Source organism: Harpegnathos saltator, unplaced genomic scaffold, assembly GCF_003227715.2.
Source record: "Harpegnathos saltator strain DR-91 unplaced genomic scaffold, Hsal_v8.6 scaffold66, whole genome shotgun sequence".
In the NCBI taxonomy this organism is placed as follows: domain Eukaryota; kingdom Metazoa; phylum Arthropoda; class Insecta; order Hymenoptera; family Formicidae; genus Harpegnathos; species Harpegnathos saltator.
In genome coordinates this window covers 24,259-40,972 of record NW_020230493.1, presented here as the reverse complement: position 1 = coordinate 40,972, position 16,714 = coordinate 24,259, and the positions used below count along the sequence as shown (strand labels likewise).

The following is a 16,714-nucleotide window of genomic DNA, read 5'->3' as shown; positions in this document are numbered from 1 at the left end:
ACGATGACGTCGTCGTTTTCGTACCGCGCCGTCCGGTTCGATTCTCACGGAGCGACGTTTCGCGCCCTCATGATCATGTTGTTTCTGCATCGATCGCGTCCTTCGTTGTCTCAACCATGGATGTATTGGCGTCTCTGTTCGGCGGCGGAATCAGCACCGATCGCGAGCTTGACGATCGGGACGAGCAGGGGTGCTATTCTGTATATGCTTACCGAAAACTGTCGGTTCGGTATGGTAACGATAGTTGTCGCTTGTGCGACCGACAAAGGTAGATGAAGCTTATTCTGAACAGTCATCGGTATGACTTTATCGATAATGTACAGACAAGATCAAAAGATGAAGAAAAATTGTTTTCAGCCAATAGAATTAAAGCTCTAAAAGTATTAGCATGAAATTATTAGCAGCAAGGAATTCATCTATGTCAGTACATACTATATGATAGTATTAGTTTTTTGTACGCCTCCGTGGCGGTTGGATGTGGTTCCCGTAACTACGCACATTTTTGATCGTGGGATGTGGGACTGCGTACATGTTGTCCTTGTTTTCCTTTTACTTTCATAATCGTTGACTGGCGTAGGAGATAGAATGTAACAGCTCTGCTCAGAGTCACTTATTGAATCAGAATTCGAAGTTGAATCAGAAGTTAGTATTGATAATAATATAGTGAGTGAAAGAATAGAGTGAAAGAATAGAACAAAATGAATTCAAAAGAAATGTAAGTGTATAAAAAATATAATAAGAAACGGAAAAGAAATAATATAGGATCAATTAAACGTTTTCTACTAATAATGATTCTATATTATAACTTTTCTGTGTTGATATATCAGGTGTAGTAAAAAGAAATCCATTATTTTTCCAATAGATGGCTTTAGTTATCGGTATCTCGCGTTGTATAAGTCCGATCGGGTTCCACTAGATGGCGTTAGAAAGATGAGATTTCGTACTAAAAAAATTTTTCTGACAGTTTTGTGATTAATTGACTCAGTTTTGTTTGAACGCGCGTCAAAAATGGACACTAGCAAAGAGAAAATACGCTATATTTTACAGTGTTTCTTCGATAAAGGCGAAAATGCAAGCCAGGCGGCTGAAAATGTGAATAGTGTTTATGGTCCTGATACTGTAACAGCCAATCACGCGCAATTTTGGTTTCGTCGATTCCGTTCCGGTAATTTCGATGTCAAAGATGCACCACGCACTGGAAGGCCAATTGTCGAAAATATCGATAAAATCATGGACATTGTCGAGTCCGACCGTCATGTAAGCACTGTTTCGATTGCCCAAGAGCTAAAGATTGCACAAAAAACCGTTTGGAACCATTTGAATAAGGCTGGATACAAAAAGAAGCTCGATGTATGGGTGCCACACGAGTTAACGAAAAAAAACCTCATGGACCGAATTTCCATCTGCGAATCGCTGCTGAATCGCAACAAAATCGACCCATTTCTGAAGCGGTTGGTCACTGGTGATGAAAAGTGGATTACTTACGACAACGTCAAGCGAAAACGGTCGTGGTCGAATCGCGGTGAGCCGGCGGAAACGGTGGCCAAGCCAGGATTGACGGCCAGGAAGGTTTTTCTGTGTGTTTGGTGGGATTGGCAGGGAATTATCTACTATGAGCTGCTCCTCTACGCGAAGCAACTTAACTCGGAACTGTACTGTCAACAATTGGATCGTCTGAAGGAAGCAATCGCCCAGAAGCGGCCAGCTTTGGCTAATAGGAGAGGAATTGTGTTCCATCAGGACAACGCCAGGCCACACACATCGATAGTGACTCGCCAGAAGCTCCGGGAGCTTGGTTAGGAGGTTCTTATGCATCCACCTTATAGTCCGGATCTGGCACCAAGTGATTACCATCTGTTCCTGTCCATGGCGAACAATTTTGCTAGTGAAAAATTCGCTTCAAGAGAGGCTTGTGAAAATCGACTGTCTCAATTTTTTGCCAATAGGGCTTCTACGAGAGAGGCATAATGAAATTACTTTCAAAATGGCAACAAGTTATCGAACAAAACGGCGCATATTTGACCTAAATCGGATCATTCTAATTATGGTAATTAAAGCCTTCAATTTCATGCAAAAATAATGGATTTCTTTTTACTACACCTGATATATGTGTTGATATTTTTAATATTGTTCTGTTGAAGAAAAGGATGGCAGCTACTTGTCGTTGAGGAACAAAATGAATATTAAAGACATCTACTTCATTAACTTCTTATCAAATCATTCAACAGAAAATTGATGGTAAAAACAGAATAAAAATCTGCTGTATATATATTTAAAATGCATGTTAGTAATTTCAATAAATACTAATCAACAATAACATTACATCAATATTATTATTTTCCATTTAACAATGTAAATGCGAAATAATATATATGTTATATTGCATTTACATTATTAAATAGGAAATGTTAACATTGAAATTATTACTGTCGATTGGTGTTTACTTGGTTACAAAACAATAAATTTTATTCTGTTTATATTGCCTGCAGATCTTGCAGTATTTTTAGTAGTATGTGGGTAAAAATTAGTATATATTAATAAAAAATTGTTTCAATTTATTATGTTGGGATAATATTTGTATTTTTATCTTATTGTATATGTGTCATAGTTTTATGATACTTACGTATGATATGTATTTTTGTATAGAATTAAATTTCAATGTTTTTTTATTTAGTTTGAAGAAAAGCCGTTCGTAAAGACAACGACAGCTCAATATGAAGAATTGGTAAAATATATGGAGTCACATTCAGAATTTGCCACAAATAAGTATTTAACTAAAGATTGTAAAATCCATCACGCTAAACAATGGGAGCAGTTGGCAGAAATGCTTAATGCATTGCCTGCAGGCAATAAGAAAACATTGAAGCAGTGGCAGACAGTAAGTATTTGATTATAACATGTATTTCATGAAAATTCTTAATACATTAGTTTAGTTAATAATATATTAGTTAATACATTAGTTAAGTTAATACATTAGTTTAGTTAATAATATATCTTTAATTTTACTTACTTAATATTTTAGTACTAAGTAAATGCTACTATTAGTATTGGGTGAGTGCAAAAGTTCGTGCGGAGTTTCAATAGATGGAGTTATAAGCATCGTAAAGTGTTGTCATTAATACTTCCATCTACATATTATATAACGTTGGAAAGATGACGTCTTCAGCTGTTATTAAAAAAAAAATCATTTGTTTTCATACAAACTGCTTCGAGAAATATCACTTTAAAAATGAGTATCGATAAGGTGCATTTACGGCATGTTACGCTTTACGAGTTTCGGAAGGGAATAAACGTTGCCGCAGCCGTAAAAAACATTCAGGATGTTTATCAGGATGAAGCACCAGCTAAACAAACTGTGGAAAAATGGTTTGCTAAATTTCGGCGCGGAGAATTTAACCTTGAAGACAAGCCACGCTCTGGTCGACCTTCTGACATTGATGACGATGTTTTGCGTACTTTAGTGCTCAATAATCCGCGAATTTCAACAGAAGAAGTTGCTACAGCACTAAACGTTGACCGATCAACCGCTTTTCGGCGTTTAAAAAAGATGGAATTCGATTTGAAGCTCGATATATGGGTGCCCCATTTGCTGACCGAGAAGAACAAAATCAAGCGAATTTCTGCAGCCGTTTCTTTACTCGGGCGGCTCAATAACGAGTCGTTTTTGGATCGACTAGTGACGGGCGATGAGAAATGGGTCCTCTACAACAATGTTCAGCACAAACGGACATGGAAACAATCAGGTGAGCATGGTGACGCAATGCCAAAGGCCAGTTTGTACCCGATGAAGGTGATGCTCTGTGTTTGGTGGGATTGCAAGGGCATAATCTATTTCGAGCTTCTCCCCGCTGGCGAAACGATTGATTCGGACAAGTACTGTCGCCAATTAACCAATCTGAATCGAGAAATAAAAGAGAAACGTCCGATTTTGTCAAATCGCAAGGGAGTCGTCTTTCATCACGACAACGCCAGACCACACGTTTCGAAAAAGACGCTGCGCAAACTGAAGAGCCTGAAATGGGATGTCTTAACGCATCCACCGTATTCTCCTGATATCGCACCATCTGACTATCACTTGTTCCGGTCATTGCAAAATTATTTAAATGGAAAAAACTTTGACTCTTTGGAGGCCTTAAAAAACGGCGTCTCTTCGTTCTTCGAATCTAAACCGTGCAGTTTTTATGATCGAGGCATCCGTATGCTGCCAGAACGTTGGAAAAAGATTATAGAAAACGATGGAGAATATATCATTGATTGAACAAAGATTTTTGTTTGCCTAATCACTGTGTGACTTTTACTCACAAACTCCGCACGAACTTTTGCACTCACCCAATACTTTAATTTTATTTACAGATTCTCTGAGCAATTTAATACATTATATTTCATTTATATTGCTGGAGTGGGAATTAATAATAGTATTAATATAATGTTATTGTTGATTAAGTTATAGTAATGTTGACATGATATTTGAAGAATATAATATTATTATCTATATTCATGTAATTTTTAGGTTTGGCGTGATTTAAAAAGTAACGCTTCAAAGAAAGCAGCAAAATTACGCTATGAAAGGAATCGGACAGGAAATTTTCCATTGAATTCAGAAAGTCTCGATAATTTGCAACAACGTATTGTTGCCTGTATGGGGCTACAATATGTTGAAGGTGCACATGATTGTCCGGACAGTACTCCAGAACAAGAGGTACATTCATATTTCTTTACTTATATAAGTAAATACTTTTGTATTACATTTTTTTTTGTAGATATGAAGTTAATTTTCACTACATTATATTGCACTTTCTGCATTTGGATTGAAGTAAGTATATATTTGAACACTGGAAAGAAAAGGTACAAAGTTCCAATGCAGTATTAAAGAACAAATGTATAGTACAATGTAATATATATAGTAATATATAAGTATTTTTAATGCTATTTAATGTATTTCCTTATAGGAATGTATTTTATATATATTTTTAGAAACATCAACTTCAACTAGGACATGGGAACGATGATGTTCTAAACATTCCACTAGAGACGACGTCTATAAGTGAAATTTGGAATATGGAAAAAAACGCAGATATCGGTAATGGTTCACTCACTCATTCTATTACACATGGATACTCTTTTTCTCGCACTTACACGCATGTACGCGCATTCACACATATACATATACGCACATACATACAATAAGAGATTATTACATATATATTTTATACTTAGCAAATATGAAATAATATTTATATAACAGTTTATTTCACTCAACAATGAAACTGTTATACAACACACGTGTTATATCGCATTTACATTGTTGAATAGGAAATTATAACTAATATTTATGGTACTATTATTTGATGTTTGCTGCATACTATTATATAATAATCTAATGACATATAAACTCAAGTTTATTATTATATTCTATATATTGCAAACTATATTTCTTCTTTATACATACGTGTTTAGATAACGTTTTTGAAATAATGGAGACTAATACAAGTAACGGAAACGATTTGACATATAATGATGTTATGCAATGTTTAAATAATGAAGACACTACAACGAAAAGGCCGACAGGCTTAAAAAGAGGCAACATCAAAGAGACTGCAACAAAAAAAGAAGGAAATATATAATAGTAAGTGTAAATTTATATAATGTGCAATATATATTTATATTTGTATATTCCACAGGAACTATATTCCAATGTGACACATTTGCTTCTAAAATGGTTGTAATATTTTGTTATGTATTTCAAAAAGATATTTTTTATTTTTTATTTACTTATTTTTGCAGAGAGAAGTAGTAAACATATAAGCGTCGAGCTACAACAAGCTCGAGAAAAATTTACAGAAATTGCTGAAAATCACGCTAGAGCTCTACAGATAGTATTTTTATTATTGCATAAAGTATATTAAAACTAATCTTTTTTTGTGATGTAATTATAATTGTGACATTAGAAGCGATAAGATGCTCTAAATTCCAAAGTACGTTAAAATAAAGAAATATATCGCAAAAATAACAGATACTATTGATTAAGTACACTATAAAATATTACAAATGTTTTCTTTTTGCTCCAATAATCAATAAGTTACTATTAAATTAACGTTACAGAATGAGAAAAATGGGTTAAAAAGTATTGTATATCACGATAATTTTATGGCAATTTATTGTTAGAACAAAAGGAAATTGTTCGTAGTATTTAGTAAGTGTGCTTAGTTTATTACAAGTTGTAAATATATTTCTTTATCTCAATGTCGTGTACACAAATTTGGAGCATGCATTTTCTCCCTTCTAATTCCATTGCAACAAACATCAAGTAACAGTAACATAATTTAATTACAATTTTACACTTAACAACGTGAATGCAATATAACGTGCATGTTATGTAGCAATAACATTGTTTAGTAAGGGAAATTATAAGTAACAGTTATATAAGTGTTGCTTAATGTTTGTTAAATTAAATCAATATAATAATTGTTATTTAAACTTAGGATACTGAGATACTTTGATTTAAATTTAGAGTTCTTTAACTCGTCATAGTTTTAATGTTGCATGTATTATATGATTTAAATAAAATATTTGAATTTGAAATCTGATTAATCTGAACTAAGACAAATTTCAAGTAATAATTAAGAGTAATCTAAAATATTAAAGTGAAAAGAAATAATTGTTAATTTCATAATAACTGATATTTTTTGTTACAGTTGTTTGCGGAGGCTTCAATAAAGCAAACTGATGCTGCAATGATGCAAGCAGAAAATGTACGTGTACAGAACACCTTGGAAGAAAAAAGATTTTTAATGGAGGAAAGAAGATTAGAAGTAGACGAAAAACTGATTACAACTTTAGATAATATGCATAAATTAATGGAAAAAATACTATTCAATTAATACGTCATAATCACATAATATAAGAACGTTTTTATATCTTTATAACTTATTATATGTTATGGTTAAAAATGTTACACACTTTATATTATAGATATATTGTTTATTTTAAAACTATAACATATAATATAATATATAATATATAATACAAATACAATATGTAATACAAAAGAATTTAAATAATAACTATGTACGTGTTTAGAGAAATAATTTTTTTATATTCTCCCATAATGCCGAGCAATAAAACTCTCCTGAATACGTATGGCAAGTGCCCGCCCTTGATACGCATAACCTCTGTCGTCATACTCCACAGCTCTATTTGGTCTGTTAACGTGATACAAGTTTTCATGCATTTCATTTAATTCTTCGTCTTGTATACGATGAGCAATCCTCATGTTGTGTAACACGGCACATGCGTTAATAATTTTACCAGCCATACCTGGCTCATACATTAAACGCTTCTGGGCAGATAAACACCTGAACACGGATTTCCAGACGCCAAATAGACGTTCCACGCACGATCTAGCGCTGCACAGATCCTCGTTATATTGAAACCTAGGTGTATTTGGTATTTCATGTTTTAGAGGTGTCATTAACCATGGCTCTAAGCTATATCCATCATCACCTGTTAATAATAATAAAATAATAAGATGATAATATATAATAAAATAATGAAATGTAATGAAATAATAAAAAATAATAAAATTAAAAAACTTTAAAATAACAAAATGCAAAGGTTCTAATGATATACAATCAAGTAAGGCTAATGACAGCCAGTTACGGCAATGATAGGAATATTTAAAACTTTTTGGGAAGATAATATTGTCTAACAATGTTAACATACGTATCGAATGTATTTTTCGATTTTAATTTACGCGGCGAATGAAAGTCTCATCATCAAACAGACCCTTTTATCCCAAATCATTCTTTAATTCGACATGAAAGATCAAAAGCTTTAATTATCACTATTTCGTGATTACGTTTAGCTTACCAATTAACCAAGTATTGCGTTCTCCATTATTATATCTTCGTTCCATTATACATCGTAAAGGAGAATTTGACCAAATATAAGTATCGTGTCGTGCACCTGGATATCGCGCATTTACATTCAATATTTTTAAATCAGGATCACAGATCTGAATAACATGAAAATATTTATTTCTTACATGTATATATCATATTTATATTTTAAAAAGGTATAGTATTTCATAAATGTCATTAAGCGTAATTAAAATGTCATTGAGTATAATTAAATATTATATTACATATATATATTATGTACATTTAAAATATAAACTACCAATAAAACCGAACTAAAATGTCCGTGAAATAATAATATTAAACAATTATGTCACTACATGGTACTTAAATTACATATACATTACTCGTAAGGAAAAATATTATTAATTAAAATTTTTACAAATACATTTATATAAAATAAATTAAAATTATGAGCAAAATATAAAATAAATTACAATCAAAAGTTTTATAATCTTAGAACTAAATTAAAAATATTAAAATTTTAAAACTTTTTACAAAAATTAAAGATATAACAATTAAAACTTTTAATAATTAAATTTTCACATAAGATGAAAATACTTACTAATTAAAATATTTATTTGATGTAGTACATACTATTTGAACGTTGAGAGTATGGTCACTCCAGTGATTCACGTATGCTTCTTCGTGCTCTTTTGGCCCTTTAATGTTTATATAAGTGCAATCGATGGCTCCAATTGCACTATAAACGGTTGTGAAGCAATCCTAAACTTTTCCCGGGCGACTTGACGTTCGCCATCTGTCATGGGAATCGTACCCATTGTCGTAGAAGATCATTTATTGCGTCAGTTACTTTTCGTATACAGCGGCCAACAGAAGGCTGGCTTATTGCAATATCCCATTGTTCTCCTATAGCACTTTGAAAACATCCAACAGCATAAAACCTTAAAGTGGCTAAAACCTATAAAAAATATTTATAAATTTGTAACAAATTAAAAAATATTATGCTTTTAAAAAATTATTTTTATTTTATCACTTGTGTTTTATATACAAAGCTTTCAAAATCACTATTTTTGGCAAAATAGAGCACATTTAAAAAAATTAATTTGTGTAAAGATGTAACATAAAGTATTCTATATACCTGACGTTCAGGACTAAGACCACCTGGTCGCTCATGTTCCAATCTTGGTCTTAATGTTTCAATTAAATCTATTACGATCTCTGGACTTAGTCTATATAACTTGAGAAATTCGATATTGCGGAGATCAAAAGGATCATGCAATTCTCTCCAATTCTTTCTCTCCATACGACGTTCTAAACGCCTCATGCGATGCTCCAAATATAAAATATCCCATGCTAGGAATCCTTCTGCCTTCATTTTGCAATGCTATAACAAAATATATATATTTCTTAAAACAAGAAATTCAGCTAAAATAACAATGATCTTTTAAGATTTCTTTTAAGATTTCTTTTAAGATTTTTCTTTATCTTTAAGATTTCATTTAGATTATATTAAAGAAAACACGCATAGTCAAAGTGCAGAAAATATATCAGAAATAGTAAAGTAAGTAATATCTGAAATATAATCTGACCCTTGTGTTAAGTGATTTCTATTCACTTTACCTATTCACTCATGAAGTAGTCAATACTCGACAAGACAATGGTAAAAAGATAGACATAATATTAATAAATATTTAAAAAGTTATATTAAATATTTTAAATATTATGTGCTGTCACAGAAGTTTTCTTCAAGTTTGATAAGCACTTATGTCTTTAAAATCATAAGTAGTTATTTGTGTCATGAAAATGTTTTTAATTTTAATTTTATACTAATAATTGCCTATTATTTGCCAGATAAAATTTTCTAAGTTTTGTTAAATAAAGCAATAACTTTGCATTATTGTATTATCATATACATTAGTATTTAACCTTCATAGATATGTTAATCGTGTAATATTTGAATACTCATATATATATTTTAATAACAAGATCTATGTCGACTCTTACTTAACCTTTATTTAATATTATACTATACTATTTTATCTGTATAAAAAGTAATATGTCACATACTTTAACCTACGTAATAGCATTTGCATATCTTTTCCAAATGACTTAAAAAATAAGGAAAACATTGCACTTTAAATATGTATATATATATGCATATGCGATATTTGCAATATATTTTTATTATATATTAGGTATATATATATAAAACAATATCTGGGAAATACTCACTTTTACAAGCTACAATCTTTATTCCTTTTTAGGTTTTGTTCTTCATTCTAAGCTTGCGTTTGTTTTAGGCGCCCACGCACTATAAGCCTACCGACAGCGAATTTCCGAACAAAACTGTAGTTAAAAAGAACATATATTTTCCTTCGAAATTTGTCGGTAGAACGTTTCCGTCACGTTAAATTTAACGAGATTTGTCATATATTAACGATAAGTATCGTTAAACATTTGTCGTTAAGAGTGGTACAGAATCGCATTTATTCATATTTGTCGACCGACGCTGTTAACGACACCGACAACTGTCGGTAGGCATGTACAGAATAGCACCCCAGGGACGAGCCCGCGTTGCCGTCGTCGATCGGTCGCGCGACGAGATCATCGGCGGTCAACGCGTTCGTCGTCTCCGCGCGACGGTGAACTCATGGCTGAGGTCGTATGGTTGCGCTCTGTGGTGGAGTGCGTGCGCGAACTTATGGTAGACATATGGAACCTGTCGCCGATCATCTTCGATGAGCTGCAGAATATGGTATCGCAGATCGGGCGCAATCCCGAGATCACGCAATTGTACGAGCTACTATTCGACAGAGATCGATGGCGCGAGGCGATCGAACCGTACGAACGACCGATTGTCGTGTCCACGATGTTCGGTACGATACAGTATTCTCAGCGACATGATCTGGACCGACAGGTGTACGATGTGCTGGTCGGACAATCGCTGACCGTGGCGTACAACACGTATCAATCGATCGCTACGAGCGATCGTCTGCGCGTGTGCTCGCATCTAGTCGGAACGTTGCAGCTAACTCGACTCATTAACGGGCTCGACGATCGCAGAATGGCGTGAACCGTCGAGTCGGTGCGACGAATGTTGAAGCGATGTTGCGCCAAGAGTCTGTGCGCGTTGACGCTGTCGCTGCTGATGACGTTCGATCCCGCGAGCATACGGGAGTTCTCACGCCGAAGCGGTACTGCGAGGCGCGGAACACCTGGCCGACGGGGTGAAAAGATCGCAGGACGCGATTCGCGCGACCGCCGCAACTTCGCCGTCGCGCGATTCGTTTTCGCGCGATGACGATTCCGTATCGGCCGAGGAGAACGCGCCGGTCGTCGTCGCGACGTCGACGAGATCGCGCGCGTCGCCCGCGCGAACGAAACGTCCTCACGAGGCAACGGCGAGAACCGCGGAAACGACAACGACGAAACGCGAACGCTAACGAACGCGTCGACGAATCAGCGACTTGTCTCGTTCGCGCCATCGCGCGACCGCACCGACACGATCGTCGGTGTCGTGTCGTCCACGCTGCCGCACAACCAACGCAGATACGGCACCACTCGTCGGTATTCGGGCGAGTGTTTCGCCGGCATGGAGTCGCTGTTGACGTACAGCGACAAGTAATCGCCGTAGCGAACGCGGTCAGCGTCGCCGCACGGCCCGGCGGTGGGCGCCGCGCGAAATTCGAGATGCACGGACCCGTCGTCGCGCGACGTCGGGTCGCACTCGAGGTGTTCGGGCACTCGCAATCGAATCGCGTCGTTCTCGTCGTCACCGGCGAAACGCAGCGCGACGATGTTGGACGGTTCGATGGAGACGCGCAATCGACAATCGCCCCATGCGAGCGGCGCGTTCGCGAGGAGCCGTTCGAAGTCTCGCTCGGTGACGTCGAGGTTCGTCGCGTCGCGACGATCCAGAGCGTTCACCAGATCCGTCAGGACAAGCGGTTCGTCGTCGGCGCGACGATGCGCGTTGATGCGATAACGACGATTCAACACCCGCGTCGATACGAATCGCACGTGATATCGATTGGTGTCTGGAATCGCGAACGAGCGTTCGATCGTTGTGTCGATGCCGTCGGTGCGCAGCAGAACGATTCGCCTGTTCGCGAAATCATAAACCTGATGCACCAGCGCTCGCTCCAACGATTCGTCGTTGTCGTCGTCGTCGTCGTCGTCGTCGCTCCCGACGTCGAAAGCGACAACGGATCTCGCGTAATCGTGCAACATTCGCAGCGGCACGATTCTATGATCGAGTTCGCGGGCGCGCGCGAATCTCGTCGCGACGTAGCGCGTCGCGCAGCAGAGAATCGTCGTTATCGTCAGTAACCATAGCAACGAACGAGCGAGTGCGAGCGGTGAAAACGCTGAAACCGGTGCTGTCATAACGAAATCGAACGGATCGTCGTCTTAGTTCCCGTCTGAGGGGGGAAATTCACGATGTGTCGATTGTGATCGTTCGTACAATCTGTGAGGACGAATAAAAGAGCATCAATGTGGCACACCATCGCAGTTCTTTACTGCTCCATCGGTGCGCGCGTCGACGAATCGAAATACGACGCATCGCGCAGTATCGACAGGGTGTCTTGCGAGAAACTGCGTCTCAGAGCTCTAAAGCGCGCCGAAGTGGGCGAAAACACCGCGCGATACGTGTCGTCGACGAACCCGCAACATTCCTCGTCGACGATGTCGTTACCAGCGAGCGCGAAGACCGCGTCGGCCAATTCCTCGATGGCTCGGCGTTCATGCGTCGAAAAAAAGTGCAGTTCGTGACACATGTCGCAGTCGCACGCGTGTCTCACCGCGAGCAGATCGGTCTCGATGGCTCGGATCCTGGAGCGAACCGTATCTTCAGCTTTCGACGATTCCTGGAGTTCGCTTCGGTAACAGCGAGCACGATAGTTCCATCGTCCGAGACATCGAGACGACGCGACGGAGGAACCTCGTCGTCGGTTTCGGCGTCGACGTTGCTCGAGCGGTCCTCTCGCGGCGTCACTCCTCGACGATCGCTCCTCGTCGCGGCAAGCGGCGCAGTCGGTGTTGTTCAGATCTGACGAGGAAACGAAAAAAGGGGGGTGATGACACCGCGCGCGATTCATTCGTTCGATTCGGTACACGCATGGACACTCACTTCTGGTTATCACCTCCAACACGTCGGTCAATTCTTGCCGGTGATCGTCGTCGATCGCGTCGCCATGACGGCTAATCTTCTTGTTATCGTCGTTTCCAGCGAACCGCGCGCGTTCGCACGACGACGCGTCGTTACGATGTCACATCTTCGCCCGGAAGAGTCGCTACCGGTTCGGTGGTCCAATCGCGAGACGACTAAACTCTACTCGACCGAGTTCGCTCAGCGACTAGAGCTACGTGACTCGAGGATCATCGACGTACCGGAGAATGGAGCGATAGCGCGGATGTACACGAGACAACGAATGATGATTCTCGGGACGACGGAACAATGATACTCTTTTGTTACGCCGCGACCGAGGTATCGTTTACCGAGTCGTCGCTCGAATCGTTGCTATCGGGAGTGATCATGTCCTCGGCGTAAAAATGATCCGTACTCTCGTCCACGCAATGAGGCAACAGCGCGTCGTACGCATCGGCGGTGCGTTTGATCAGAAGTGTTGAACCTGGTGGACATGAGCAATCGCGATATGACGGTTCGCGGAGCGTCGCGTTCACATTGAACGCGCCGTTCTCGCAAAACTTTTCGTCGTTGAAGCGACCGTACATCGCCACAGCACGACGCCCAGACTCGAGTAGCCGACTAACATCGCGTACTCCCCTCGCTTCGAGTCGCAGCGCGCGGCATCCGATCGATCACCGCGAGGATCGTTCGCGATCGGTGGTGGCGGCGACGACGGCGTCGTCGCTACGGACCGACACACGTGTCCGATCGAGTCGCAGCGCGCCGTCAGGCCGTGATACGTGCGACACATCGCGGCGCAATCAGCGTCGTCGGTGCAGTATCGCGTTCGAACGGAACAGTTTATCGCGTCGTTCGCTCGACGTCGCAGAGACGAGATCGCGGGACGTCGCGTCGTATCGGTCAGTCGTTCAGCCAGGCGAGTGTCGCGCGTGATCCTCGTCGGCGCTATCGTCGCGGTGACGTCGAGTCGCAACGTCGCTGTAACGACACGTCAGGCACCACAGAAACAGAAACGCCGCGAAGAGACCGATCATCGGCCACATGATCGACGCTTACTCTTGAACCGTCGGCGTCGTTTGTTCGCGATGCGCCAACCAAGGAGCGGTCCACACGCGTCGCCATATTCTCGTCAGCGCGCCCTTGTCGTTGCTGCCGATTCGATCCGCGCTCGTCGATCCAACGTTGCGATTTGCGTCCGTGTTCGTTCCGGTCGCTTCCTCCTCCTCTTCCTCGTCTATTGCGGTCAGCTCGTTGATGGCGTTGTCCAGAGCGGGTTGACGCTCCGCGATCGCGTTTGCGTCGGCGCTCGTCGTCGAGGATTCTACCGCGTCGCGAAGCGACTGCAGCGTCGGGTAGCGAGCGCGCACGACCGACTCCAGCGCAACGGTCAATGCGCGTTGCAGCAACACGTGGTTGTTCACCGTTGGATCGACGCACGCGAAGAAGCAATTGACTCGACGTTCCACGGCACCGTTCTCGGCATTGAACGGTGTCGTCGTCGCGGTCGGATCGACGTAGCGCCGGTCGTTGTCTCCGTCGCGTCTTCGCTCCTCGAAAGCCGATCGCGCGCGCGACGTTCGACGATCGCACTCGATCAGTACGACGGATCGCGCGTGTTCGCCATCGGTTCTGGCTACGGCGCTAAGCGTTCGCAGCGTATAGCGCAGCGACTTCTCGCTCGTCGGATCGTACGCCACGATGATCACATCGGCGCTGTTCGCGTAAGCTATCGCCAAATGATCAAGCGCGCGATTCGAACACAGATCCACCGACGTGTCGTACAACTCGTAACCCACTAGCGCGCGCACGCACGATGCGCACGCGTCGCGTCTCCGCGATCGTCGCCAGCGGAGCATCGCGTCCGCGTAGCGCGCGCCTCGCGCCAATTCGTTCTGCAACAACGACGGATCGTCCGTCGCATCGGTGTCTAAGAACGCGAATCCCTCGATGCCCGTCATCGACGATTCGTCGTTGTTGCAGGACGAGCCCGAAGCGAGGGTTTGCTGACATCGGTGCGCCACGAGCACTTCCTGACACGATAGATGTCTCGATTCCACGACGATTGGTCGCGCGGCGCGACGTCGTGACGTTCTCGCGACGACGTCTCCGTCGTCCAACAGCAACAGATCTCGCAATACCGAAGTCTTGCCATTGTCCGGTGTTTCCAGAGCGACGACGCGCAAACGACGCGGTCGCGCGGGATTTCGCGCGCGAAGCATGGTCGCGATCGCTCCATCCCACCAACGCATGATGCGGCTTCGCGCGCGGTGCGACGTCACTGTCTTAAGTCGCGAGAGCACAGCGCGTGTTTCTCGTCGATGTCGCGCGGCGCTCGATCGACGATCGGACGAGAGGTGCGAACGTTACCGATCCGTCGTCGTCTGCGGTTCTTCGTCGGACAACGCCGCCGCGGACATGTGGAACATGCGATACAGCGTGAAGAGCATTTCGCTCAGTCGCTCCAACGTCACGATGTCTATTTGCGTCTGCCACAGATCGAAGAGATACGCGAAGAGTTCGCGAACTTGAGTCGCCGTTAGTTTGGCGCGAAACAGATGACTCATCGCCTGCACCAGTAACACCGATTTAGCCTAGTGGCACGCGTTGGCTTCGGTGGTCGTCGACGGTGGTGTGTAACGCGCCAGTGACAGCACCGCGAACATGAGAGCCCGTCCTACGTCGGCGCTCAGAAGCTCTACCTCGTCCTCCTGAGCCTCGACGGATCGGACAACGGAGACCAGATCGTCTCCGCGATCTCGATAACCCGAATTCGCATCCACCACGAACCGTTCTATCGACGCGTCGCAGTCTCTTCGGTCGCCGGACAACGTGCGCTCGCGCATACTCTCCACGATCGACGACACGCACAGTCGCGATTCATTCTCGTATTCGGTCCATTGTCGATTCGCGAGCTCGCTACCGCCTCGAAGCTGCACCGTCGTCGACCCGAGCTCTCCGATCTCGCGATCGTCCGTTTCGTCGATCGACGAGGAGTCCGGTTTTCGAGGTTGCGCGAGCGAATCGACGCTCGCACTCAGTCGTTCGAACAAGTCCATCAGTGTTTCGAAGCGCACGTAGAGTCGCTTGCCGTGGCGCTCATCGGCACAGGTTCGTCGACGTGCGCCACCGCTGATCATCACTCGCAGCCAACCGAGAGCTTTCGCCGAGACTCGTTCTCGCGACGTTGCGTTGGTTCGCAGCAACTTGCCGACGAGTCTCGTTCGAACGTCCGACACCGAGATCGCGCTATCGTCACGAATGCGCGTTGGCCAGGCCACGCACGACGCTATGTACATTCGCGTTACAGTCACGATGATGGTGGCCACTAATTTGTCCACCGTCAAACGGTGACATCTCCGCCAAAATTCGTCCAGCAATGCGGAATCGGGCACATCGGGCATTCGCACGTGAATTCGTACGGCGTTCGCGTCGCCGCTCACCATGAAGTTCATGACCAGATACGTCAGCAGAAGCGAAGATCGCACCACGAACAACAGCATCGATTGCGTCTGTAGACCGGTGGTGACTATCGCGTCTCGCAGCACGATGGATACGCAACGATCAAAGTCGCAGCCGGCGGAATCGTGCCAAGCTGCGAGAGTCTCCTCGACGGCTCGCTCGTTCGGTTCGAAGAGCGCGCGACGACAGTACTCGTTCATATTGACGTTTCGACGCAGTTGAT

The 16,714-nt window shown here is 42.2% G+C and overlaps 1 protein-coding gene and 1 pseudogene across 1 annotated transcript; one reads left to right on the top strand and one right to left on the bottom strand.

Annotated features, from left to right (window-relative positions):
* Nucleotides 1-617: 617 nt before the first annotated feature.
* LOC112589928 (uncharacterized) lies at nucleotides 618-5,624 on the top strand. Its single transcript, XM_025305006.1, has 6 exons — nucleotides 618-715; nucleotides 2,142-2,238; nucleotides 2,675-2,878; nucleotides 4,511-4,699; nucleotides 4,975-5,080; nucleotides 5,458-5,624. Exons 2-6 carry the CDS (start codon nucleotides 2,236-2,238, stop codon nucleotides 5,622-5,624), a joined length of 669 nt encoding a protein of 222 aa, XP_025160791.1. The 5' UTR covers nucleotides 618-715; nucleotides 2,142-2,235.
* A 1,453-nt stretch (nucleotides 5,625-7,077) lies between these two features.
* LOC112589927 (putative nuclease HARBI1) lies at nucleotides 7,078-10,487 on the bottom strand (annotated as a pseudogene).
* Nucleotides 10,488-16,714: the final 6,227 nt, after the last annotated feature.

Excerpts from the sequence above, each read along its gene's own strand:
- LOC112589928 (XM_025305006.1), top strand. Across the intron at positions 2,879-4,510 it reads CATTGAAGCAGTGGCAGACA|GTTTGGCGTGATTTAAAAAG; the intron begins GTAAGTATTTGA and ends TGTAATTTTTAG. Across the intron at positions 5,081-5,457 it reads GGAAAAAAACGCAGATATCG|ATAACGTTTTTGAAATAATG; the intron begins GTAATGGTTCAC and ends ATACGTGTTTAG.